The sequence below is a fragment of the Cheilinus undulatus genome, linkage group 20 (genome assembly GCF_018320785.1).
Source record: "Cheilinus undulatus linkage group 20, ASM1832078v1, whole genome shotgun sequence".
NCBI lineage: Eukaryota > Metazoa > Chordata > Actinopteri > Labriformes > Labridae > Cheilinus > Cheilinus undulatus.
The window spans coordinates 23808206-23833594 of record NC_054884.1 but is presented as its reverse complement, the minus strand read 5'-3'; the positions used below and the strand labels follow the sequence as shown (position 1 = coordinate 23833594).

The 25389-nt window shown below is 39.0% G+C and overlaps 2 protein-coding genes across 2 annotated transcripts in view; both read left to right on the top strand.

Annotated features, from left to right (window-relative positions):
• The window catches only part of prkcea (protein kinase C, epsilon a), a 71518-nt gene extending 58256 nt beyond the window's left edge, over positions 1-13262 (top strand). Inside the window, exons 8-15 of the mRNA XM_041815380.1 lie at positions 915-1017; positions 1629-1840; positions 3961-4134; positions 4226-4380; positions 4722-4860; positions 7631-7819; positions 8509-8655; positions 9264-13262. Coding sequence (XP_041671314.1) covers positions 915-1017; positions 1629-1840; positions 3961-4134; positions 4226-4380; positions 4722-4860; positions 7631-7819; positions 8509-8655; positions 9264-9413 — 1269 coding nt within the window. The 3' untranslated portion in view covers positions 9414-13262. The remainder of the gene's footprint in view (positions 1-914; positions 1018-1628; positions 1841-3960; positions 4135-4225; positions 4381-4721; positions 4861-7630; positions 7820-8508; positions 8656-9263) is intronic.
• Positions 13263-13624: 362 nt separating this feature from the next.
• Positions 13625-24989, top strand: LOC121528150 (endothelial PAS domain-containing protein 1-like). The gene is made up of 9 exons (XM_041815381.1): positions 13625-13650; positions 16330-16496; positions 17526-17776; positions 17865-17949; positions 18818-18918; positions 19050-19213; positions 22155-22261; positions 22343-22511; positions 24882-24989. The coding sequence occupies exons 1-9, from the start codon at positions 13625-13627 to the stop codon at positions 24943-24945; spliced, it is 1134 nt and encodes a 377-aa protein (XP_041671315.1). The 3' UTR covers positions 24946-24989.
• The last annotated feature ends 400 nt before the right edge of the window (positions 24990-25389 follow it).

Below are 25389 nucleotides of genomic sequence, written 5' to 3'. Positions count from 1 at the left end.
TGTCTCTAAGGCGAATTATACACTGTACAATTTCTAGCCAATCCTTAAACAGAGGAAGGTCAGTTCAGGTTGTGCAACTGAGTGGTCAAGATGCACTGAGCCAGTTAAATCTGGACGGGCTGTGACCAGTGTCAAAAAAGTTTCCTTTGAAATAGAGCTGAACAATATATTGTATTTTTATCAAGATGGCGATATGCACATGTGTAATAAATGTCAAATCGCAAGGGCGTGGGATGTCAGGTGACCTGTTACTTCTGTACTTTTGGATTTTAACCAAAAACGCACATTTTCTCATTTCTGTGACAAACCTGCATTAAAGGCTGCCTGAAATCACCATCAATAGTCAAAGAAGTGAGCTCTGTGCAGCGGAGTCCGTTTGTCTCCTCCTTACATCAGGCTGCAGGCGATGATGCTTCCACATCTTCACCCTCCAGGCAGACCCCAAGTTACACGAGGCTGATCCTAGATGGGTTAATCCCCGCGATGGATAACACCTCGCCCCGGTGCTTGCTAATAAACGGACGTGGCTTGGACATGCTAATTGTTTATCATACAGCTTTATAAGTGCACTGCAGCATAACTGTCATGGTGGCTCACCTGTGTGAGCACACAGCTACCAATCAGTTGTTCTCTTGCTGAAATTTGGCCTTACTTCTAGGTGATTCTACTATTCAAAAATTGGACCAGCCATCTCGAGAGTGCTGAAAAATTTGAAATATTGTGTAGATTTGCATAGACTAGAAAATTTGAGAATCGGCTTGTCTGGTAAAGTCAACTCCATCCTGCTTTGGATACCTTTAAGGCTCAGTTAGCTTGACAATGATATAAATGTTGCACCAAAACAGCATATTAAGCATATTTAGAGAATTAACCACAGTGGTTCAAGGGAATGATCTTGTTCTCTCTCTCTGTAGTTGACTCCGGGGCAGGACCCTCCTCAGTCTCCTCCTGAGCTCACTCAAACAGAGGAGAACAGCTTCAACCAGCCAGCTGTCCCCACCTCCCCATCACAGCAGGGTAACACCAATCATAACACACACACCATTAGAAAATGCAGATCTGACACAAATGGGCACATGTCTTAAATCTTTCTCAGATACTTTCCTCGCAGCATGTGGTTTCAATGTGTTAATTTTACCAGGAAGAGGTCGTATTTCCATTCCAGGAATAGCATTGTCCTCCGTTAAAAAATAGCTTGTTAAATACTTTATTGTCTTTGTATATATAAGGCTAAACTCAACTTATCCCCCACCGCCCACCACCATTTGGTCGTCACAGTTAGTCATCATCCTCTCACACTTCCCAAGCTGAGAAACAAAAGTTAACTTTTGTCTTTGTGGAAGAAATCCCATTTTTCTTTATTGAGCTAAACATTGATGACAAAAACCATCGGTCAGTGCCGCTGTTTAATCATCTTGAGTGGAGATACTTCAACTGAGTCATCCCACATTTTAGCTGAGGACATGCTCATCGTTTCAGAAAGTTTATGTGAAAGTAATCAGCAACAAATAATGAGCAACATTTCCAAAATAATATTTTTTTTTTCTTTACAAAACAAGCTGACAGTGAAAAGGACAGTCCTTTTTCTTTACTAAAAATCTGATCTGCCTTTCCGACTACACCCACAGACTTGGCAGAGTTAGACCGCCTGCAGCACGCGCTGTCACTAGACCAGCAGGGACAGCAGCACTCCTCCTCTTCCTCCTCTTCTTCCTCCTCCACCACCTCCTCTTCCTCCTCATCTTCTTCATCGGCCGGCAGGGAGAACGGACAGATCCAGAGGAGGAGCCTGAAGGATTTCAACTTCATCAAAGTCCTCGGGAAAGGCAGCTTCGGAAAGGTGCGATGACGCGAAGAAGGCGTTTGAGGGGGCTGTTTGTTTATAGCTCATTATAGTCCTAATTGAAACACCTCATTTATCAGAGCGCTCATTATTTATAACTATCAGTTTATTAAAGGATGGCAGTGTTAGAAAACAGATTAGACTAACGCATTTGTGTATGAAAATAATATTTTCTATCAGGCGGCTATTTTTACTTATCAGATCACTTTTTTTATTTGACCAATCACAAACAATGGACAGAGTTTTAGTTTTAACTGTTGGGTTGCTTGAAGTTATGTTTAATGCTTGAAGACTATAGAGAAGAACTGGAACGCTGATCTTTAAACACTGCTCTTTTGAGACCTAGATTTCTTTAACTTTTTTCTTTTTTTCCAGGATAGAAGTTCTCACATTTATATGTGAAGGTGGATACCAAGTCCTGCTTTTAAGCTTTCTACCAAATTATCTTTTTTAGTTTCGGTTTTGTATCCAGTTATTTGTGTTTCCACTATCAATAGATGGGAAATGTACCGAAATAACTTACCCATACCATCCATGCCATACGTTTTGCAGGGTTCCTACAGATCCTTGTCTTAAATATTAGTCTTAATGTAAAGCCATAAAAAGTCTTAAAACATCAGATTTTCTTTGACTAAGACATGTCCTTATCCAATCTTTGTTTTCAAGTCAACCTTTTACAAAGTTAATCATCTGCCTCTACAAATTGTTGCATAAATATTATACAGGGAATTCAGTGTTGGATGTTCTAAATCTCCAGATTGTTTTATTTTATCTGAATCACTGTGATTAAATACACCCTGTACTGTTATAAAACACAAATCCACTTCTCTAACATCTGAGCTACCAGGTGGCCAACTTAAAAACAACTCTTAATTTAAAAGGTCTTCCTTTTAGAAAGGTCTGACCCTAACCCTTACAAAAAGCATTTTCTGCTTTTTAATAGTGAAGCTGTTTGGAATCAGCTCAGGTCACCTGCTAATGTGTAATGATCCAAACACACATGTATATTAATCAGAGCATGTAGAGAGTTTGGTTTTACCTTTAATTTTCATCATTTATCTTTATTTATAGTCAATCTGATTACTATTTTGGTAAAACTCTAGTTTAAGCCATCTCTTTTAATCCCATTCTTGATTCTGTCAGATGATCTATATGCAATATTGACTAATTCAATCAAAAATACCAGTTTAATATGGTAGGTAATAAAGATAGAGTTAGAAAATCATTGAATTCTGAGATGAGATACTTTATATAAGTGAAAAAATAAAAAAGGTAAGTGAAAGTAAATCATTTTAGTACTAAACATTATTACTGAATACCAGTATTAGATCACTGAACACTTTAGTAGAATAAAAAATATTATTGTGTTGTACAAAAACTAAGATATGATGTGAAAAAGTCATATTTTGGGGGAAAACAGTTTTGAATTAAAAATATGCTCCTACACACAACTAGTAGTTTAGACATCAACCTACACAAATATCCACTTCACATTATTGTAGTAAAACAAAAATACAAAGTCAAGTTCAGAATCTGTTTTGTCCTTTTTTTCAAGAATCAGTGATATTTATCCTGCACGTTCTTTCTTGCACACATCTGATGGAAATACAGGGACAGAAATAAAGGCTGGCACTTAAATTTGACATTTACAGCCTACTGTTGAAGTGTGGAAACAAAATGATCAATGTGACCTGCAATGGATCATTTCTGAGGTCAAATTTTTCTTTTTTAAGGTTTTCTGGGGAGAATTATTTTTCCTATTAAGGCTTAAAAGAGCCAGAAAAGAACCACATGTGGCTCAAGAGCCACCTGTTGAGTATTGCTGGAATAAATGTGGCAGAAATCATCAAACTTGGGCGTTTATGACCAAAATGATTCTTTGCTTATTCCATTTAACATTTCATAAACAGTTTATTAAATCAGAAATTTCCGTCCTGGTCTGATGCCTTTCATTTTTGACCGTTTACCACACAAAAACTGCCAGTGTAAAATGTTTTGTTTTTAGTTGTTTGGGTTTGCCATGCTCATTCTTAGCACACCGGTTGTGATATCTTCTTGCTAACTTCTGTAATTCTTCTTCGTTTTTTTCCCGTCTCCCGTATTCTTGTCTCCTCTAGGTGATGCTGGCGGAGCTGAAGGGGACGGAGGACGTTTACGCTGTCAAAGTTTTAAAGAAAGACGTCATCCTGCAGGACGACGACGTGGACTGCACCATGACGGAGAAACGAATCCTGGCCCTCGCCCGCCGACACCCCTACCTCACCCAGCTATACTGCTGCTTCCAGACACGCGTATGAACCCCAGACAGCACAGACACATGCTGATATTATAGTACAGCTCTGTTATTAACGCCCAATATCTCCCTCCACCTTTTCTCTGCAGGATCGTTTGTTTTTTGTAATGGAGTATGTGAATGGAGGAGACCTGATGTTCCAGATTCAGAGATCCAGGAAATTTGATGAGCCTCGCTCTCGTTTTTACGCTGCCGAGGTCACCTCAGCCCTCATGTTCCTGCATCGTAACGGAGTCATCTACAGGTGAACACATCCTTGTCATCATCAACTGTTTAAGGGAATCTGAAACTAAATAAACTCTCACATACTGCATTCTTTGAGAATTTTCTTAAAAAATGTCTAGAGAATTCGATGAACTTCTGAAAGAATTCAAACACTTTTTGTGAACTTCATAAAGGGTAATCTTAGGAGGAACATACCAGACGCTGTATGACAACATGTTTCACACTTTAATTGCTTTATGCTGCGATTCTCAACTCTTTTTTTTTTTTTACATTGCTGCTATCATCTCCCAGTGAGACCAACTGTTGTGGAAACCAGATGGTGCTGATTCGCCTCTCTCCCTCTGTGTCTTTGTCTCTCAGGGATCTGAAGTTGGATAACATCCTGTTGGACGCAGAGGGACACTGTAAGCTGGCCGATTTCGGCATGTGTAAAGAGGGCATCATGAACGGAGTAACCACCACCACCTTCTGTGGCACGCCCGACTACATCGCCCCTGAGGTGAGCTGGCAGTATCTACAGGCCAGACTGCACTATTCTGATAGGGTTTAATAGTATTTAGATTGAAGAAGTAGTGATAGTGGGGCACTGGGCAGCTTAGCATTTAGGTCATAAAATGGGCAACTGATTCAAGGCAAACAAAATATCAGTCAATACAGAAAAAAGCTCATACATCACTGATCATCAGCTGGAGGCCCGGGGGCCACATCAGGCCCCCACAGCTTCCCATCCAGCCCCCAGAAGCGCGATTAAATTCAGAAAAAGTGCTGAGGAGAATAAATGTATTACTGTATTTAGGGTATCTTTTCTTTCTTTCCTTTATGATCCAGATATTAAAGTAACTTAAAAATAAGTGAAATTGAAACATTTTTACAAGACTGGCTTAATGTTTAATAATTTTTACTAAAATTTTAACTATTATTAGCCATTATTAGCAATTAAGATGTATGCCAAACTTACTCGCATGTCCGTTCTTGATTAAAGCAGCAGATTTCTACATTATTTAATAGTTTGTGGAGGCTAAGAGTTTATTTGTCACTGTCTGAGGTTAAAACAAAAAATCTTTTTTTCCTTTTTGTGTTTTTCACCAATGAGGAAGCAGTATATATTCCTCAAAGTACATGGCAGCCCCAGAAATATGTGGCTCAGATATCTCAATTGCCCCCTTGTGGCATGCTGCAGTATAGGGATTTAACTGTGTAAGTAGGGACTGAGCTCATTGCCAAAGGCTAAAAATAAGGAACATTTCAAAAAATACAATTATTTCGACAGACATGTTTCTTTTATTTAGCTCATTTGATGTGCTGGCCCTCAGTGTCTGCACAGACATAAGCTGGCCCTTGTACAAATATAGTTGATGACCCCTGTCATAAATAATGTTCATATTTGAAACCAACAAACCAAAAATACTTTCCCCAATATTCATATCTTTAATAATGTTTTACACAGGGTTTCAGTCTCCAGATTTCTAAGAATTCTCATAGATGAAAATCTCACCTGAAAAAAAAACCTGTTGCACTTATTTCTAATAAAATATCAACAGATACTGGATACTCAGTAGAAGAGAAAGGAATCTTTTCTTGAAAATCCATCCATTTTCGGCACCGCTTATCCTGTTCAGGGTAGCGGGGGTCTGGAGCCTATCTCAGCTGTCATTGGGAGAGTCAGGGGTACTCTGGTGGCCGGTTAATCACAGGGTTGACATGCAGAGACATTTTGTCGGGACAACTTTTTCACAATTTTCCATCCAATTTCAACGACCTCACTGTTGAAAAAATGTACAGATTCATATTAAAAAACTGCACGAACTTAAACTTGTTCAAGAAACAAGCTTAATATTTTTGTTGGACTCGTTAAGGACAACAGCATCTAAATTATTCACTGCCATAATTACCTGTTTCACTTTTTACTTTTTTTTTTTTTTGTCAACATATTTTTCTGATTATCTGTACCGTACAAGTTTTGTACCATTTGATTGTTTATCTGCCATTTTTCACTGAGGTGGGCCACTGGACAAGCTCGTATTGAGCTTTGGCTTCCCCTGCATATTTCATTGGTTATTGTTATTAACTTCCAAATCATCATGTACTGCATGGAAGGTTTCTTGTTCTACTCTGTTTTTTCATCATATTTTTTGTTCATATGTGCAATAGAGTAGAATAAATAAACAAAATCCATTGCACAGAAGCTAGAGCCCTCAAATATGAAAGCCCAGGTATGATTCAGACCCTTGTGTTCTTTCCTGCATGCCATTCCCCTCTCTCTCCTCACAATTTCCTAGGCTATTCCCTGTCTTCTTTTACAAATAAAGGCATAGCAAACCCAGAAATTATAGAAAACAACAAAAAAAAGCCTAAATTACTCAGGTACTTTAGAAGTATTACACTCATACAACTGCAGCTAACTCTGAAGCATCATTTATTGCTATGGATGAATGATCTATCCATAAAATGTTAGAAAAGAGTCATAAAGGCCAATTCCACAAAATCAGGTGTCTTGTTTTTTTTCTGATTAGCAGCCTTAAATCCCAGCTGCTCAGTTCAGTATCATAAAACAAGAATGTCTCCTCATCTGAGCAACTAAAACCAGATTAATTTGAGCTTTTTGTATAAAAAAATTACTGAAAATTATTCTTTTATTATTTATGCCATAATTAAGTGTCTTTGGATGGATAAACCAATTGACTTTTACAGCTCGTTACTCATATTAAACGTCACTCTTAGGAGAAAAAGTTAACCATGTTTTAAATATCAAGCCTGAAAAACCAGCTAGCTTTCAGCTTCAGCACAAGAATTAGTTTACAAGCCAAACACTTGTACAAAGTTTGTCTTTCTTTTTCTTTATCTTATTTGTTTCTTCCTCCTCTTTCTTCTTTCAACTTTCCCACTTTCTTTCTGCCTTTCACTCCAGCAGGTTTACCAAGATTATTCATTTAAAATTATAACCCAGAAGTATTAACAAATATTTTCTCGATTAATTTGTATACTTAAAGAAAATAAAATGCATAGGGCAGGTCTTTCCCATGAAATAAATTCTGCTATCCTTTATTAATGTATGTTCTTTGGTCATTACAGCTGAATATAAAGAAAATCAGGATTTTTTTTAGTTTTCTTTTAAGGTTCAGGAAAATAGGAGACATGTTTCCTTCATGTTGGTTGTCAGCTGTAGACTGAGGGTCTGCAGAGTAGAGATCTGTGCTTCAGTATTCGGCACAGGTGGTGCATGCTGTTTTTGTCCTCCATGTTAAATCGTGTCCTGTTTTTGGATTTAGATCCTGCAGGAGCTGGAGTATGGAGCCTCTGTGGACTGGTGGGCCCTCGGGGTGCTGATGTATGAGATGATGGCCGGACAGCCTCCATTTGAAGCCGACAATGAAGATGACTTGTTCGAGTCGATCCTCCACGACGACGTCCTCTATCCTGTGTGGCTCAGCAAAGAGGCTGTGTCTATCCTCAGAGCGGTGGGTGTCAACTTGATTGCATTTCTGGAGTACCAGGTCTCACGCTCAAAGCAGGAGTTTGGAACAGTTGCAGAACAATCACATAAAACTACTAGCCACAGTGGCTGATGATCAAACAAATTACATTAAAGCCCTGTTTATAACTACTTTTTCCTGTTTAATCACTGTGCTGCTTTAAAAACATCACACTAAATTATTTTAAGAACACAGAATTTTTGTGATTGTTCATTATTTTAGCCGTCACTGTTGTTTCACTATCATTCATATTTCTAACCTCAAAGCTGCTCATGAACAGCTCAAGTGCTCTTAACACAGAGGTGTTATGACAGACTTTGCTGTGATGCTGAGAGGAATAAAAAAGTCGGTCAGAGAGGTCAAAGTAATAACAACGCGATCATACAACCACAAAGTGCTCTTCTAATACTGAACAGACAACAGAGCTAAAGAGATGCAGCTTTCAGCCACAGAGAATAAAACCAGCGGCTCTCTGCTGACCTGTTTCATGGCTCTGCCTCTTTGTTTGCAGCATCCACACAGCCATTAATGCCTCTGTGCTATTATTAGCACCCCAATGCTTTCGTTCTGCTCCGCTCCTCTTCATTTTAATGGATCAAACCACAGCTAAGTGTCTTAAAGTGGGGGCGGTTTTTGGAATTAAATGTGCGTATTGTGTGTGTTTGCGTGTGTAGTTCATGACAAAGAACCCGGCCAAGCGTCTGGGCTGCGTGGTGAGCCAGGGCTGTGAGGAGGCCATCAAGACCCACGCCTTCTTCAGAGAGATTGACTGGGTGCTGCTGGAGCAGAGGAAAGTCAAACCTCCCTTCAAACCCAGGATTGTAAGAGTCACAAATACACATTACACTGCTGAGGTTTTACATACACTTCACCAGTTTTCATAATGACAAAAATCTGACCTTTTCTGTAACTCATGCAAGTTTTATTTGTTTCTCCTAACAAAACTTTCAGTTTTAGTCAACAAAAATAACATTGCAGTGGATTGGAGTCATGCTTTTAAGAGGAGGAGGTGTTGAGGGTTTTAATTCGATCAAAGATTTCAAAAAATGTTGATTAATGTTGAGACAGTGGTTTTAATTTACGGTTAAATCCAGGGGTTAATATTTCTGGTGTTTTAGATTTAAAGTCTTGAGCTGTTTTTTTCAGAAAACCTTCCACTTGGAGGCTTTTTTTTTCAGACAGTCTTTTGGTTTCAGGTCTAAAATATATAAAGCTGTATACCTTTGCTGTTCTATCAGGTTTATTAAACACTGCTGTAGAAACCAGAAAAGGCACTGAGCCTCAGCTGTCAGAAGATGTCACTCTAAAGTCACTTTTTAAAGCTTTAGCCGGGTGTGAAGTTCCTTCCCTTTGACATCCTCCTCTCTTGTCTTTGTGTGCGTCGTTGTGTGTGTATTTTGTGTGTCCTTGTATGTGCGTGCCTCTGCAGAAAACCAAGCGGGACGTGAATAACTTCGACCAGGACTTCACCAAGGAGGACCCGGTGCTGACGCCCACAGACGAGGCAATCATCCGACAGATCAACCAGGAGGAGTTCAAAGACTTCTCCTACTGCGCCCCCGAGGAGACGCACACCTAACACACACACAAACACACACTTCTCCAGCAACACTAAAACCTGTCACACACGTACGCACACATCGCTGACAGTCACAAACACTCCTTTACTTTGAAGCTATTGGTTGTTGTTACTTTTTGAATCTTCTTTACTTGCATTGTGTTGTTCTTGTTGCCTGGGTTTATAATTATTATTATTATTATTATGAATATAAATATGAATATGACTATGAATAAGAATCTACACACCTGCACATGCTTTCACGCACACACATCTCCTACATTGACACTTTGAACGCAGACGTACAGACATAGACACTACAGACTACTCACACATACCCATGAGCTCACTGCACATGCTCAGACAACCAAACACATACACTGCTTCTCTCCCCAGCACGCACTCCTGGACTGTACAGTGGGTGCTGGGTGCAGAGGCCTGTATATAGCCTGTGTTGAGTGGCTGTGTTGTGTTGCTATTGTCTGCTAGTAAAGGAGAGTCGTGGCGCATGGACAAGCACCCTACCTGTGTTATTACTGTCCTTATTGTGGACCAGTTAGGGCCAAATACCCTTTGTGCAATACCCTGACTATTGATATATTTTACAGTTTTTTGTTCATGTGTAATGTTTGTCTTTTTTTTTTTTCTCCTCAAAAATGTGTTAATGATGTTATGATCGAAATCTTTGCTCTCATCTTCCAGCACACTCCCAGGCTGTGTCAGAAATCACTTACTCATTCAGTATACTTTTCATTCTCCACAGATGGAGACGTCTGTGGAGCACTGTTAAGCTCTCACTGCTGTAATACAATCAAAACTTTCAGCGATCCCAACCAGGGATCTGTGAGGAATAACAGCATGAATTTTAGTCATAATGAGACCTGATAAAAATGGACATAGGCTTTGTGGCGTCACGTAATGGTTTCTGAAGAGCCATAATGAAGCCAATTGTTGGCAGTCGCATTTAGATAATTTAATTTTTCCTGTTTTAAAACAGGGGAAAGATGAGAGCTTTAACCCACCTATACACCTTACAGACCTGCTTTTAAGACATGTAATCAACAAACTACAACATGATTTGCTAAAATGCACATGTAGAGGGCAGATAGGAAAAAAAATATATATATTTTTTAGCCTCTTCAGCCATGCTATGGGGACATTTTTAAATATGAGCAATGATAACTTCAGACATCGGGAACAATAAATTATGATGTCAATGGGGACCCACTAGCCGAGGCTGAGCGGAAGAAGAAGACATGTTTTGAAGAACAGGACGGTAATATTTTTATTTGATTGATTATTTTTTAAGAGTAATGAACTCAAGGGCAAAGGCAATTTTTTGTGTTTAAAGCCAAAATTTGAGGCTTTTTAAATGTTTCTAATTGCTGCTGTGACTAAGAAATAGGTATTTTAGTATTCATTTATATTCTGTGCAGTTTCGCAGAAAACCATCTGGTTGGAGGTTGTTTACATTAAAAATAAATTTGGTTATAGAGGTTTTTTAGTGCTCCTTAGGTCTAAATGGGCACACAATGGCCACCTTTCTCTTAAATCATCTGCAAACATCTGAAATGAAATGGCTCATTGAATTTTAAAAAGTAAACAGAAAAGTTATGAAAAAAAAATCCCATAGTGTGTACCTATAAAGAAAAAAGCTACCAAATTTGATTTTTGTCCCAGGATGTAAACATGTTTATTTCTGGTGTTAAAATTAACATTTTTAAATGGGACTTAAGGGGAACCCTTGGTTTATGAACCTAGCCTCAAGTGGACACTTGAGGAACTGCATTTTTTGCACTTTAACAGTGGTTAATGGTATGAGCAGTTTTTTTTCATATAAATGAATATGAAATACTCATCTTTCAATGAAACAAATCTGTTAATCATGACATAAAGACTATTGCTTACCTATCATCTTTTGGCAAAAATGCCATTAAATATGAACTTTTTAATATTAATGTCATTGACTGTATATTAATACGGACAACATATCTCTCTAACCTCTGTTGTTGTATAAGAAGTGAAGCCAAAATACTACTACAACAGGAGTTGACATTTGGACTGGTGGTGTTATATGGAGCCAAGACATTTACTGAGAATGCTGCAAGAAGTCATTGTTTTTGACAGTGCTGTCAATCAAACAACAGTTAAAACCATCTAACCTGCCAGACACTCTTTCATGTAGACATTGTATGGATATATTTCACATTTATCTGGAAAAACTCCCATACAAAGCATTTGAGAAGTGAAAAAATTGTCAAAAAAATCTCAGAAGGTGACTGAACAAATGTTCTGTCTCTCACATTCATTGAAGGCCAGTCACAGCAACAAGACAAAACAAGGTTGTCAGGCATGCGCACCTCTGACAGTAACCTGAGCTCAACAAATAGGTGCTGTTGTAGTTATGAACAGGGGAGCTTGTTGGTGGATAAAACTCAATTTTGATGTGTATTTTAACTTGATAATTTTACCCATGTCCCATCTGTTAATATGGAGGAAATGAGCTAAACTGCAGCCAGTCAGCAGGGGGAGCGTTAAATGTTTTGGCTTCACTCCCAGGTAATAGTTGCTCCGTTCATCTTAATATACAGTCTGCGGGTCATGGCAGTTGTGCACCTCTAATCCATCTCTAATGGTTGACAGTCTAACGTCTCTAAAGTTGCACTGAAATGCATGATGGAATGCGTTGCTTGATAAGCAGCCATGATTACCCCAACCCTACTTGCACCTGTGTTTTCAAGTTGTCCTATCATTCTATTCTGAATGGAATCAGGACACCCCACCACTAGAGGTTAAAACGGGGTGAGAGCTCAGCAGTAGGGCTGTATTAGGACTGAGCCTTTGTGACGTATGATGAGCTAACAATACAGTAATTCTTTATGATTCAAACAGCACCACAAAATGGCAATACTGGGTGCACTTAATATTGAGTAGTGGGTGATTTCAGACACAGCCTTTCTGTCTTGTGCGCATAAAGTGAATGTCGAGCTCTCATGTTACAGGCTATTGAACTAATTATGTGGAACGAAGTGTTACAGGCGGCCTGTGTAGCAGTTAAAAAAAAAAGCGTGATTTTTCTCCTGCTTTTTTTTTTTTTCCACCCATCTGCTAGTTTCAGTCCTGCCGGCGTGAATGTACTTTTTCATACGTGTGATGTGAGTGTGTGATTTTTTTTTTCTCCCCTCTCTGTTTGTGTGACTTTCTGTCTTCAGCATTTCAGTTGCTTTAGTTACCATCAGTGTTTTGAACCCTGCTCTTCCCTTTTCCTTCATCTTTTCTTCCTCTGAAGCACCAACTCCCCTCTCCCTCCTCTTTGTCCTCCTGCAGCCGCCCTGCTCAGCCAAAAACCACTCGCTTTCTATCTTTTTTTTTCTTTTTTTTTTTTTTTTTGCAAGAATGGCTTCTCTTTCTTATGGCTCTCTTTTCTTTTTTTATTATAAATATAATTATTATTGTAAAGTGTATCTGGAGGAAACATTTGTGTATAAATCTATAACCGTACTATCATAGGTCTGTTACAGCCAGGGGGCGTTTTAAAAAGAAAATGTGGAAACCAGCAGCTGAATTACCTCTCATTTCAAACACACAGACACAAACAAAGCAGCACACACAGACTCTTCCTTCGCCTCCTTCTTCTTCCTCTTCTTCTTGTCTCTCTCTTTTACACACAGAGAAGGACTGTACAGTGATTTTGAAGGCGAGCTGGTCGCTGTGTGTGCAGTAGAGTCGGTGTGTAGTGAAGCTTTGTGCACCCAGGGGTAGGGCTGTTCCTGGTCACACTATCTTACTCTGTGCCAAAATGTAGTGCAACAGCCAGGCTAGTCCTGTCTACTCTGATTCCAATAAAACACTGAGCTGTCTACATCACAACCTCACGTCTTCTTTCTTGCTTTTCTTTATCATCTTTTCTCGCCTTCTTTTCTGTGGGATACTCTAAATTGAAAGTGGGCTGGAGGAAGAAAAAAGGGGAGGGGAGTCTGACTTATCATGAGATTTTTGGAGGCCTGTAGGTGATGCATGCAGAGAAGGAGAGGGAGGAGACACTGGATGGAGTAAAGTCATCTGTGCTGCAGGGGAGACACTCGCCTGGTGACATCTGGCACCGTTGATCACCTCCACGATTAATTAGACATCCTATGATGCTGCAAATTGAAGTGAGGACAATCCCCGTTGTCCTGTGAGCTCCTGTCATCCTTCACCATGACAGCGGATAGAGACACCTGTGGGACATGATGACAGCCGACAAGGAGAAGAGAAGGTAAAGCTGCAGGCTGCTTTGACACACTGATAATCACAGTGGCTCTGGTGGGTTCAGTTGAAATGTTTCTGAGGTGGTGTGGTGAGATTAGAGATGGTTTTGCAGCCACTTTGGGCATCTAGATCCCTTTAGTCCCAACCATAATGCATCACTGTGCTTCCCTATCTACTTGGGTAGCTCTTTCTGGCTCAGATACATGATAGATAATGCATCTTCTCTTAAATGCATCCCTTGATAGACATTTATCACATTATCAAACATCTGTACTGGACTTTTTGCATATAATTCACGCTGCTCCTCAAACTTGAAATCTCACTGGTTTATTCTGAACTTAAATGCTTCTTTTTCCCAGCAGTCTCAGTTTAATTGCTCTAATTTCTCCCATACAACTTAACTTGCTTTGAGTATTTTGCACCTTAAAGTTTCTGTACATGGATTGATTTTTTTCTTTATTTTTGAACATGATAATAAAACAAAAGGTGATAATTAAATACTTGAATAAATTAAAAACCAATAAATGGAAACTGAATTTTAACTAACATAGTCAACATGAGGCAAATACAACATTACACATTTAAGGCAGATTAAGGCTATTATAGCTACATCTTATTCATTAGCTTTCATCAGAAATTGTTAGAACAAAATGCATGTTTTTAAACTGAAATGCAAATTTTAATGATTAATTAGATGATAAACATAGAATTAAAGCCAATTTAAGCTACTTTTTCTATGTTATCAGTAAAGGGCTCTAGGTTTCTGATGTATTATTTTAGTAACATTTAAATTATTTCTTAAAATACCTTTATGCATGCATACGAAAGAGTTTCAGAAACTACAGGTGGCTTGTGCAAATCCCTGTTGGACATGGTCTGGTCCCATGCTAGGTACTTTCCATGCACGTTAGGTTAATTCAGTGGCTCCCAAACTTTTTCTATCAAGCCTCCCTTTGGCAGATGAAAATATTTTCAAGCCCCCCAACCCGTCACCGTACATATCCACATAAAACCATGTAAATGTGTGACAAATACACCGTTATTTACAATTTTTGCAAAAATCTCAAAATCTAAAATTTGAGTTTTAAAGATTTGACTTTCTGAAGGTGGTAATAATGAGTGGAAAGTGTAGGAAAATGGGTTATAAGTATGAAAACAGGTAGAATATTGAAAAGGGGTTTAAAAATAGAAAAAAGCTGCGAAAATTTAAATACAAGTGCTAAAATGAAGTGACAAAAAATGGACGTAGAGTGGCAAAAAGGTGGTACAAATGGACAGTGAATGGAAAAATGGGCGTAAAGTGGCAAAACAGTGGCAAAATGGAATTAAAGTGCCAAAAGAAGTGGCAGATATGGTTTAGAAATGCAAAAAAAAAAAAAAAAAGCCATAAAGGGCAGAAAAAAAAAAGAAAAATGGCTTGAAGTTGTAAAAATGGAGCTAAATTTGAAAAAAAGGGAATAAACAGTAAAAAGGGGTTAGAAGTCAAGAACCCAGGAAAGGTTTGATTCACTCTTCAGTTCCAAAATGAGGTAACTGTTTCCAGGATGCTAGCATCAATGCTACTGATCCAACACACATTCATTAATATCATCAATAAATCACTCAATAAAAGCTGGGATTAGTTCCCAAATGACCCCAAATGGTTTAAGAGCTTTAGATGATGATGACGTCTTTTTGCATGGTGTACTGGAAAATCAGGTATAAATCCTTCATGGCTTTTTAAAGTGACTATCTGATGTCAAAACTAGAGCTTATGAAATACATAAATCAATATTAATCAAACCTGTAATCACAGTTTCTGCTTTTTTTATTCCTGTAGACTGCATAGGGACACAGACTGTACTTTTGTGTTTGCAGTGCATTCACATAAAAATAAACACATAATTTAAGGGCTTAAAAAAAATAAACAAACCAGGATTTTTGTTTATTTTGCTCTGAAGCTCTTCACTTAGATAAAGTATTCAGTTCCTTGCAAAAGATATTTGCAACAACATCCAACTCATGTTTTCTTTCCAACAACTTCCATTGGTATATCAAAAACATAGGGACCCAATTTAGTGAATTTAGATTTAAGGATGCAAGGCTGCAAAATGTGCAGTCTCATGAGGAATGAATACCTGAACAAAATATACTGGCATTACATTAAACTGCATGCACTACAAGCAAAAATGAAAAGCAAGTCAGAAGTGATGCCTGTGAACTGAAATGTGCCGCTCTTAAAAGTGAAAGCATGCTTGTGCAAGAGAAAAACACATTTTCAGATGTCCAAACTGAGTGGTGTCATCACGATGTTACACGCTTCCTTAAATGTTGAGAAATCCTCCTTGACCTTTCGTGTCAAAAAGACAATCAGCGGTCAAACTGAGACATGACCTCTCTGCAGAGCCCCTGCACAACTTTGGAATCTGAGCTTACTTCTCAAAATTTTGTGAGGTACAAAAGTACCAGATGGCAGAAGTGTTTAATAAATGCACCTTCCAATCTTTAATCTTGGCACTTTTCAATTTGATTGTGTTAAATTTCTTTATATTTATCCGATCCTTCATCTTGCTGATTGAAAAAAATAATATTCAAAGTATGTAGTGTCTTTTATCCATATACTACCATGTTTATTTAATGGTATATGAGTGACTTCACTTTTATTTTGTAAAATTTGAGACAGCATCATATTTCTCCAACTTCGCAGGGCAATAAGCCGCGAGGCTGCCAGGAAGAGACGACGGGTGGAGTCTGACGTGTTCGGGGATTTATGTCGTCTCCTGCCTCTCCAAACACCTATCAGAGATAACCTGGACAAACCGTCCATCATCCGGCTCACGCTGAGCTACATACGCATACACGGTCTGCTCAAAGGTACACAGTCACCACACTTAGAGGAAACAGACATGTCTGGTTGAGAAATGTGTTCAACATGTAGTTATTGATGCAGATAGTGTTCATTAACAGCAGAGTTTGCATATTTTGGTTAATATTGTTTGTTAATTACATAAAACCTGCCCACTTACTGTATCACCTGGTTAACATTACAATGTTATGAGCCGTATAATAAAACACTACTGATATTTTCCAGCATCTCTGCATGCATTTCTTACAAGCATATTATAACCACAGTGGAGGCAGCTTTGTGCAACACTTGAAACCAAGACTAGCTCCTCTTAGGTGACAGTAAAGATGTATTGCATCCATGGAAAGAAACTTTTAATACGCACACAGATTTAATAATTATGATAAAAATAACTGGGGTAAAAAAGTTAACCAATTTATGAACCCACAATGCAAGACCCTTCCCATAAACAGAAATCTGACAGCAGGTATTTGGAAGTGTTTCAGAGTCCTTAATATTTCAATCTCTAATCAGTGCCTGTCAAATGTGAGCTAAGTCTGTAGATAACTTGCAAAAGTGTTAAATCCTGGCTGGCAGTCATTTTCCCAGACTTGGTCAAAGTATACAGGTTTAAAAGAATTTAATTTAACTTAATGTTTATTTCAAATGAGGTTTTGAATGTACAAGTGCAAAGACAACACTCTAAATTTGATACATCTACTTAATCTGACATTAAATCTAAATATTTCTCAGTATGTTTTTGGGTGAATAGGAGCAGTCTGATGTGGTTAGTTGTTGTCACAAGACCGGTGAGGTTCAGATGAGTGTTAGACAGGGGAAGTCTTTGATAACATTAGAAAAAGCACCTGAAATACACACATACACGCTTTTAATATAACAAGCAGACAGCAATAAACCACAGCCTTCAATTTCAGTTTTCATCTATTTTAGACAGGCAGACTAAATGAAATAAAAGAAGTAATAAACTATTTTATTTCAGCTGTTAAAAAAAAGTAGCACAATCATTTAACATGAATACTTTTTTTTCCATGTTTAAGGGAACTCTCTGGTTAAAGCTGAAGGAGGTGACGGTATTAAATGTGGACAGTTGAACGGTAAAGATGAGCCATGGGAGTGTGACGGAGGACACGATGAAGAGGAAGAGAAAGAAACAGAGGAAGATACCAAAATCTCCAAGGAGACTAACTTGTTCCTTAGGACCCTGGAGGGGTTCCTGATGGTTCTGTCCACGGACGGAGACATGATCTTTCTGTCCGACAACGTCAGCAAGTACATGGGGTTGACGCAGGTACAGATAAACACACACAAAGGCACATATTTAATGCAGACATTATGTACATGTTGGGGGTGAAAATTCTCATTATTTCCTTTGACAGACAGAGCTGATGGGACACAATATTTTCGAATTTACACACCCTTGTGACCACGAAGAAATCAAGAGTAAACTACGCCTAACGACAGGTTTGTGTGACTGTTTGAGTGTGGAGGACGGTTAGCAGCAGGGATGGGCAGCACAGACCAAAAATAATAGAGCTGAAAGTTGATACACAATGAATAGCTTAATTTTTTTAAAGAAATACAAACAAAAGGCCATCACAATGCCAGAAAGATAAGCTCCACTATATGGACAAAAGTATTTGGCCACATCTTTTCAGGTGTTTCACTCAGACCCATTGTCACAGTTGTATGAAATCAAGCACCTAGCCATGCAGTCCCCATTTGCAAACATGTGTGATACAGAATGGGTTGTTCTGATGAGCTCAGCGACTTCAAGTGTGGTACTTCCATGGATGCCACCTTTGCATTAAGACAATTCGGGAAATTTCATCCCAGCTGGATATTCCACAGTCAACTGTAAGTAATATTATTAGAAAGTGGAAGAGTTTAGGAACAGCAGCAACTCAGCTATGAAGTGAAAGATGACTTAAAATAAGAGCAGGGTTAATGACTGTTAAGCCTTATGGTGCGTAAAAGTCACCAACGCTCTGCTGATTCCATAGCCAAAGACTTCTGAACTCCCACTGGCGTTAATGTAAGCACAAAAACTGCAGTGAGAGCTTCATGGAATGGTTATATCACTGTTTGTCAGTTTTACTGTGGAAAATATTACTGAGCATTAGGCCTGCCAAATCAACATCTACATAAACTATATTGCTAAATTGTCCTACCATCTTATCTTGTTTCTAAATTTATTGATATACCTTAAAAACTCAATATATTTCCCAGCCTGAATTTGTAGCAATAGATTATGTTAAGTCAGGGTCACTTGTCAGTCTTTTTTTTTTTTTTTCTTTAATATTATGTGGATTGCTAATTGCTTGTTTTCTAGAGGAAGTTTGGTGTGGTGGAAAGCGAGACTTTGTCATGAGGGTTAAAAGCGCTCTGACTCACAGAGGAAGAAGCACCAACCTCAAGTCAGCTACGTGGAAGGTTAGTGAGAAACATCCCCACTAAAAAAACAGTAACATTTTTTTCTTCCTGAACGTTCAAGATTTTATAATGCAGGGAAACAATCCTCATGTTTTCTACTTAAGTTTTACTCTCTCTTACTGCTGTCCCAGGTTCTCCACTGCCAGGGCCAAGCAAAGGTGAGCCTTGATGTGCCTTCGGTTCCCTGCCTGCTGCTGACCTGCCAGCCTCTCCCTCTCTCACATACACTTCTCAGCACAAATACCTTCACCAGCCAGCACAGAATGGACATGAGGTTCACTTACTGTGACCAGAGGTGATTCACACTAACGCTCACCGACACTACCTACCGACTGCAGGGCTGATCACCTGTCCTATCTACCTACCATCTTACCGACTGACAAACTGACTGACTGACAGACTGACTGACGGACTGCCTGCCCTACCTACCTACCAACTGACCAACCACCTGCCCTATCTACCCACCTACTGACCAGCTGACCGACTGACAGAGTTCAGTTGCGTGAGTTTTCTGTGTTTATTCATCATCAGGCTATATCCAGGACAACATAAATGAGCTGCTGTTACATTTTGCAATAGTGGAAGTTATGAAATCATAAAGAAAAAAGGAAGGAGGATTATCACACTGCATTTCCATCCTCTTTTTTGGGGGCTAATGTGCTGCACTCCCAGTTGTTCAGCACTTTCATAAATGAGCATCAGAGTCAGTTTGACCTGCTTTTTCAAGTCTTCAAATCTGCCTTTTCAGGCATTGCCTAAGAAGAGAAACATATCAAATATATAATAACAAAAAAATAAAAAATATATGGTATATAACCAATTGATCACATTTCTGGATACTAGCTGTTGCAGCCATTTCAAACGTGAAGTCTTGAGGTTGAATATTTTTCATAGTTTTGAGTTAAGAAAATGTCTCTATAACCTACCTCACAGTGCTGTCTACAGCATGATATTTACACCACTGTGACATTTAGCCTTCATTATAAGCGTTAAAGAGGTGTAAAGGGGGGACGAGGGGTTCCCCTTTCTCAGAGTTAATAACAGATGGACCCAAGTCCTGCAATGCCAAAACGTAATGTGGAAAGGTACACTTTATGTCATGCCATTACAGAATGAGTATGAATTTCTTATGGCATAAAGACGGCACAGCTTTGTTAAGGCGTCACACTGTGAAGTCGCCTCATTAGAGGCTACAATTTGGTGGAAACAGGAAAAAAAATGGATTTAATGACTTAGTATATTTTGACAAAGACCGCAAGCAAAAAGAAAAAAACAATCTTTCAGGACTAAATCCGCTCATTTGTTCCCATTTTATAACCTGGTACGCCAGATGGATGCGTTTCACGCATCCATCTGGTAAACCACTCATAGACAATGTTTGGGAAAGGGCAGAGCCTTTGAAATAAACTCGGAGGGTGATTGGATGAACGTTCTGTCTGTCATATCTTTACGGGCCAATCAGAGCAACAAAACATGTGATGTCGCCACTTCCAAGCTGCCCCCCTACCGAAGGAGTAAACTCCATACAGAACTGCATAACACAAACCATGGCAACTGTAGACATGTTAGTACACGACTTTTTGAAAAGAAAACAACTCACTGCTGTTCTTTGTTCTTCTTTTAACAAAGAAATGTCATCAATTTCTGATAAAGCTGGTGCTTTAGCGGCATCCACGCTAATGTCTTCCACCATAATTGCACCAGCCTCTTGTTGCTGCTTGCTTACATCACGGCTCCGCCGCGCCCGAAAGAATTGCCCCTCGTCGCTGATTGGTCCTGTCACTTTCTAACCGGGCCCAAATGGTTCAGACATGAGCTTTGCAAGATGGATTCACCAGTGAGAAACACAGAAAGGGGCTTATCTATCTGTTTTGCAAGGTTACCCATTTTACCCTTCCTTTTTTTTAAATTTGAGACATAAAGTGCCTATCAAAAAGTATTTACTCTTTATATAAGTCAACCATGGTCAATATAATTTGCTTTTTTGACAAAAAGAACACTTTAAGCAACTCAGAGAAAAGGTGATTGAAAAGTTAAAGTCAGGGGATTGGTACAAAAAAATCTGAGGCACTGAACATCCCCCTGGAGTTCAATTTAATCAAACATCAAGAGATGGAAGGAATATGGCACATGTGTAAATCTGCCTAGACCAGGCCATTCTCACAAAATGAGTGACTGTGCAAGAAGGAGACTAGTGAGAGAGACCACCAAGACAGTTATGACTACTCTGAAGGAGTTATAAGCTTCAGCAGCTGAGATGGGAGAGACTCTGGATACAACAACTGTTGCTCAGATTCTTCACCAGTCAAAGTCAAAATTGGCCACCCGACAAGACACCTTGTTTGTGAACACAGAACACCGTACATCACCACAAACAAAACATTCCCACTTTGAAGCACAGTGGTGGCAGCATCATGCTGTGGGGATTCTTCTCAGCAGCCAGCAATGGAAGGCTTGTAAAGTTAGAGGGTAAAACCAATGTGGCAAAACACAGGAAAATCCTGGAGGACAATCTTACTCAGTCTGCAGGAGAATTACAGCTTTGGAGAAGATTTATGTTCCAGCAAGATAATGACCCGAAGCATACAGCAAAGGCTACACAGACATGTTCTGGAGTGGCCGAGACAAAGGTCAGACCTCGGTCCAATAGAGAACTTGTGGCTGAACTTGAAAAGGGGCTGTTCAAGCCTGAACCCTGTGCAACCTGACAGAGCTTGAGCAGTTTATCAAAGCAGAACGGAGTAAAACTGCAGTGTCCAGAGGAGCAGCCTGATCGAGACCTATCCACACAGACTCAGGGCTGTGATTTCTAGCCAAAAGTGCATCTACTAAATACTGACTTGAGGGGGGTGAATATTTATGCAGTCACTTATTTTACATTACATATTTTTGTTGTATTGACTTTGTAAAAATCTGTTTTTGCTTTGACATCAAAGAGTTTGTAATTTTTTTTTGTCAAAAAAGACAAATTATATTGACTATGATTGATTTATAAAATCAATTAAAGGATAAAACATCCAAGGGGGTGAATACTTTTACAGGCACTGTGCTGTTGAATTCTGGAGACTGAGATGTGACTGCTCCTGAATATGTTTAATTTGATCAAAGAGGGGTCTTTCTTTAGAGCTTACTCTGTGATCAGCATGTTTACTTAAATAGAGCAAACATATTCATATTTAAGGATTCGTCTATCACAACATTTTACATTCAGACTGTTTCTTTTATTGTTTCTGCAGAGTGACGTCGCTGTTAGGCTTCGCTCCTGAGGAGCTGCTGGGACGTTCAATCTACGATCTGTGTCACACACGAGACACAAACTGTCTGGCCAAAAATCACATGAACTGTAAGTATTTATACACACATACATTACCCACCTGTAAAACTATAACTTCAACCCCTCTCTTTCTCTCTCTCTCTCTCTCAGTGTGTTGGAAGACTCAGTCGGTCAGTGGGCAGTACAGGATGCTGGTAAGAAGTGGGGGTTACGTCTGGGTGGAGACTCACAGCGCTGTCATTCCCAGCGTCAGACCCTCCAAGTCCAGACCAGGTGCCCACCACCCGCTCTGCATCCTCTGTGTTACCTACGTCCTCAGGTATACACCTACTTTAGTTATAATCTACTTACACACAGTAACACTACTGGGGTAAACTTTCAGTCATCATTAAGACACTTTGCTGCCCTCTCCCGTATTATGACAGAGGTCATTGGTCAGAATTTCTTGTGGTTTATGAATACATTACCTGTGTTATATTTCTCAAACGGACAGCAGTCTGATAAGGGGAATAATAAAAAAGAAACTTGCACAATTGTTTTTGAAGCTCCTTCTGGTGTGACTGTGGTTTTTAACACATTCATCTGGTTATGATTGATACAAAAGTACAGTGCTTCCTGCAGTTAGGTCAGACCGAGGTCACTGTATTTTCTTATACAAATCCAGGGTTCAGTTGACAGCTTTCACACCAGTGCAAACCAACAGCACCAAACATTTTAGGTGTGAAAGCACCCAAAGGGTTAAGTGTCTTGCCTGAGCACTCATTAACATGTGGATGGATAGCTATTATCTATAACTGTGACTTATTAAACCTTTGGTTCTTTTTTTTCTCTTAAGTTTGATGAAAACTTTAAAAATGACAGGATAATGACACCTTTTTTTCATCTTTTGATATTGAAATTTTGTTTTTTTGATAGTTTGCAATTGAGTCTGTGTTGTGATTGACTACTGTTAGATCTGGTGTGTAATTCAGACTTTTAAGACAGATTTTTCATCCAAAAAGTTGGCTGTGACCCATTACCAGTTGCAAATACTGAGACATGCACCGTCATGATAGGAGGTGTAGCTGTCTCACATTGCTAACAACCTAATACTTGAATTATCACTGGCTGCTTCATGGCTCCAGGTCTGCCAACAGAGTTAGCTGGGCCCCTGAAAAACCCCAGCGAATGGACCCTCCCCATGGTGATTAATTGATGATGTCAGTGCATTTGTGTTGGATCAGTAGCATAGGTTCTAGCATTCGTCCTGGCTAACAGTTCCCTCACTTTGCAGCTAAAAGGTGTGTGGAGCTATCATCTAGTTCTGATGTTGAAATTATTAATTTCAATTTCATTGTCATTTTCAAGTCATTTTTGCAATTTTTGCCACTGTTTAGCTACTCGTTGCCACTTTTTTGCCACATTTAACCTGTTCTTTCTATTTTTTGCCCCATTTATCCACTTTTAGCCCATTTTTGCTGCTCTTGACCCATTTTTTTCACTTTTTGACTGCTTTTGCCACTTTTTTGCCTTTCTAACCTAATTTTGCTACTCTTGGCCCTTTTGCCACCTTTTGCTGATCTTGGCCCTTTTTTAACACTGTTACCCCTTTTTCTTGCTCTTGGCTGAGATTTTCCACATTTTTGCAACTTCAGGTTGTGTCTTTTTGCAATTTTTGCAATTTTATGCCACTTTTCTTCAACTTTTTTCCACTTTTCAACTTTTTTGCCACATTTGCCATTTTAACTAATTTTTGCTGCCTTGACCCATTTTGCTACTTTTTGACACTTTTCCTCTTTTTGACATTTCTTTTTATTATTTTTTGCCACTCTTATTAAATCTTCTCAGATTTTCAACCATTTTAACTTCTTATTTTTACTGATTTAACCCATTTTTGCAACTTTTGGAATTTTTTTGTCTCTTCACAATTATTCAGTTCTTTTAAATCAAAGATTTCTAAGTTTCTACTCCTTAATTTTTGGCATCCTGATGTTCCTGCACATCATGGTTTAGCACTGAAGTCTTACATTACTTTTTTATCATTTAGATCAATATGTCACATTGTTAACATTACCAATAAAAAGGTAAAGCTCGTTTGAAGAACATTTTGGTACAAAAGGGCTATATTGAATGACAGAAATAAAATCAATATTATATTGCTTTGATAACAGTGGTTATTACATGATTCTTTTGACCTCTATGGGCCCCCAGTTTGGCTACAGAGAATTGGCGCAACTTTTTTACCATCTTTCTTCCCTCATAAGGTCATTATCTTTTATTTTAATAAAGTGGGGGCACACTGATGAGTTTATAAACTTTGTGGCGAGTTGGTTTGAATGAAAAGACTCAGCAAAAGACGAGAAATAACAGCAAAGATGGGCAGAGCGACTCCCACTGTGTATCAGTCACCACAGGCTGAAAGCTCAACTACCGCATTATAGCTAGCAGAGTTCAAAAACAGATGGCACTGAAAGAACCACACAGCTGCATAAAAAACTGTACATGACAGTCATAGCTGAAACTGTTGCAGCTCTTGTTTGCTTCATTAAACAATTAACTGCTTAAAAGTTAGGCTGCTAGTTTTTAGTCCCATAAACTAACCCTACTGAGGCTGTTTTCAGGGTAATAAAGTAAATCTCAGTTGCAGCTATTGGAGCCATATTTCAGAGTTTCATTGTTTATAAATGTTGTGTAACTGTGTGTCTTACAGCGGAGTAGAGGAGCCGTCCCTGCAGCTCTCATTGGATCAGACTCTTCTCACATATTCGAGCTGAAGCTGGAGCCTGAAAACAAAAACCTGAATAAACACCAGCTCTACCGCTCTACCTGCATCTTTTCTTTGATTTCACTTTATTAAGCATTTAACTTTGTAATCCAAAAACTTGTGTGTCTGTGCCATTCATACATACTTCCGAATTTTTGAATATGCCCAAAAGTGTCCATGTTACCCACACACCTAAACCAGACAGAGAAATGTTGCTGATTTAAGGCAGGTTTAAGGCTCTTTCTTCAAACGTGTTCTTTTGTTTTCATAGGAATCGTAGGGCTCGTTTTCTCGCTGTTAAAAGAAGTGGAAGCTGTTTGGGTGTACACAGTGGTTGACTGACGGTTGACAGGGTGTAGTGAGAGTTAAAATCTGTTGATGAAAGCAGGCAGTTTGACTTTTTCCTGACCTCTTTACGTCCTGTGGCGTTTTCCCTCTGAGCCACCTGACACGT

Coding starts and splice junctions, on each gene's coding strand:
- LOC121528150 (XM_041815381.1), top strand. CDS start 13,625: ATGACAGCCGACAAGGAGAAGAGAAG. Junction 17,950..18,817: donor TAAACTACGCCTAACGACAG/GTTTGTGTGACT, acceptor CTTGTTTTCTAG/AGGAAGTTTGGTGTGGTGGA. Junction 18,919..19,049: donor TCAAGTCAGCTACGTGGAAG/GTTAGTGAGAAA, acceptor CTGCTGTCCCAG/GTTCTCCACTGCCAGGGCCA.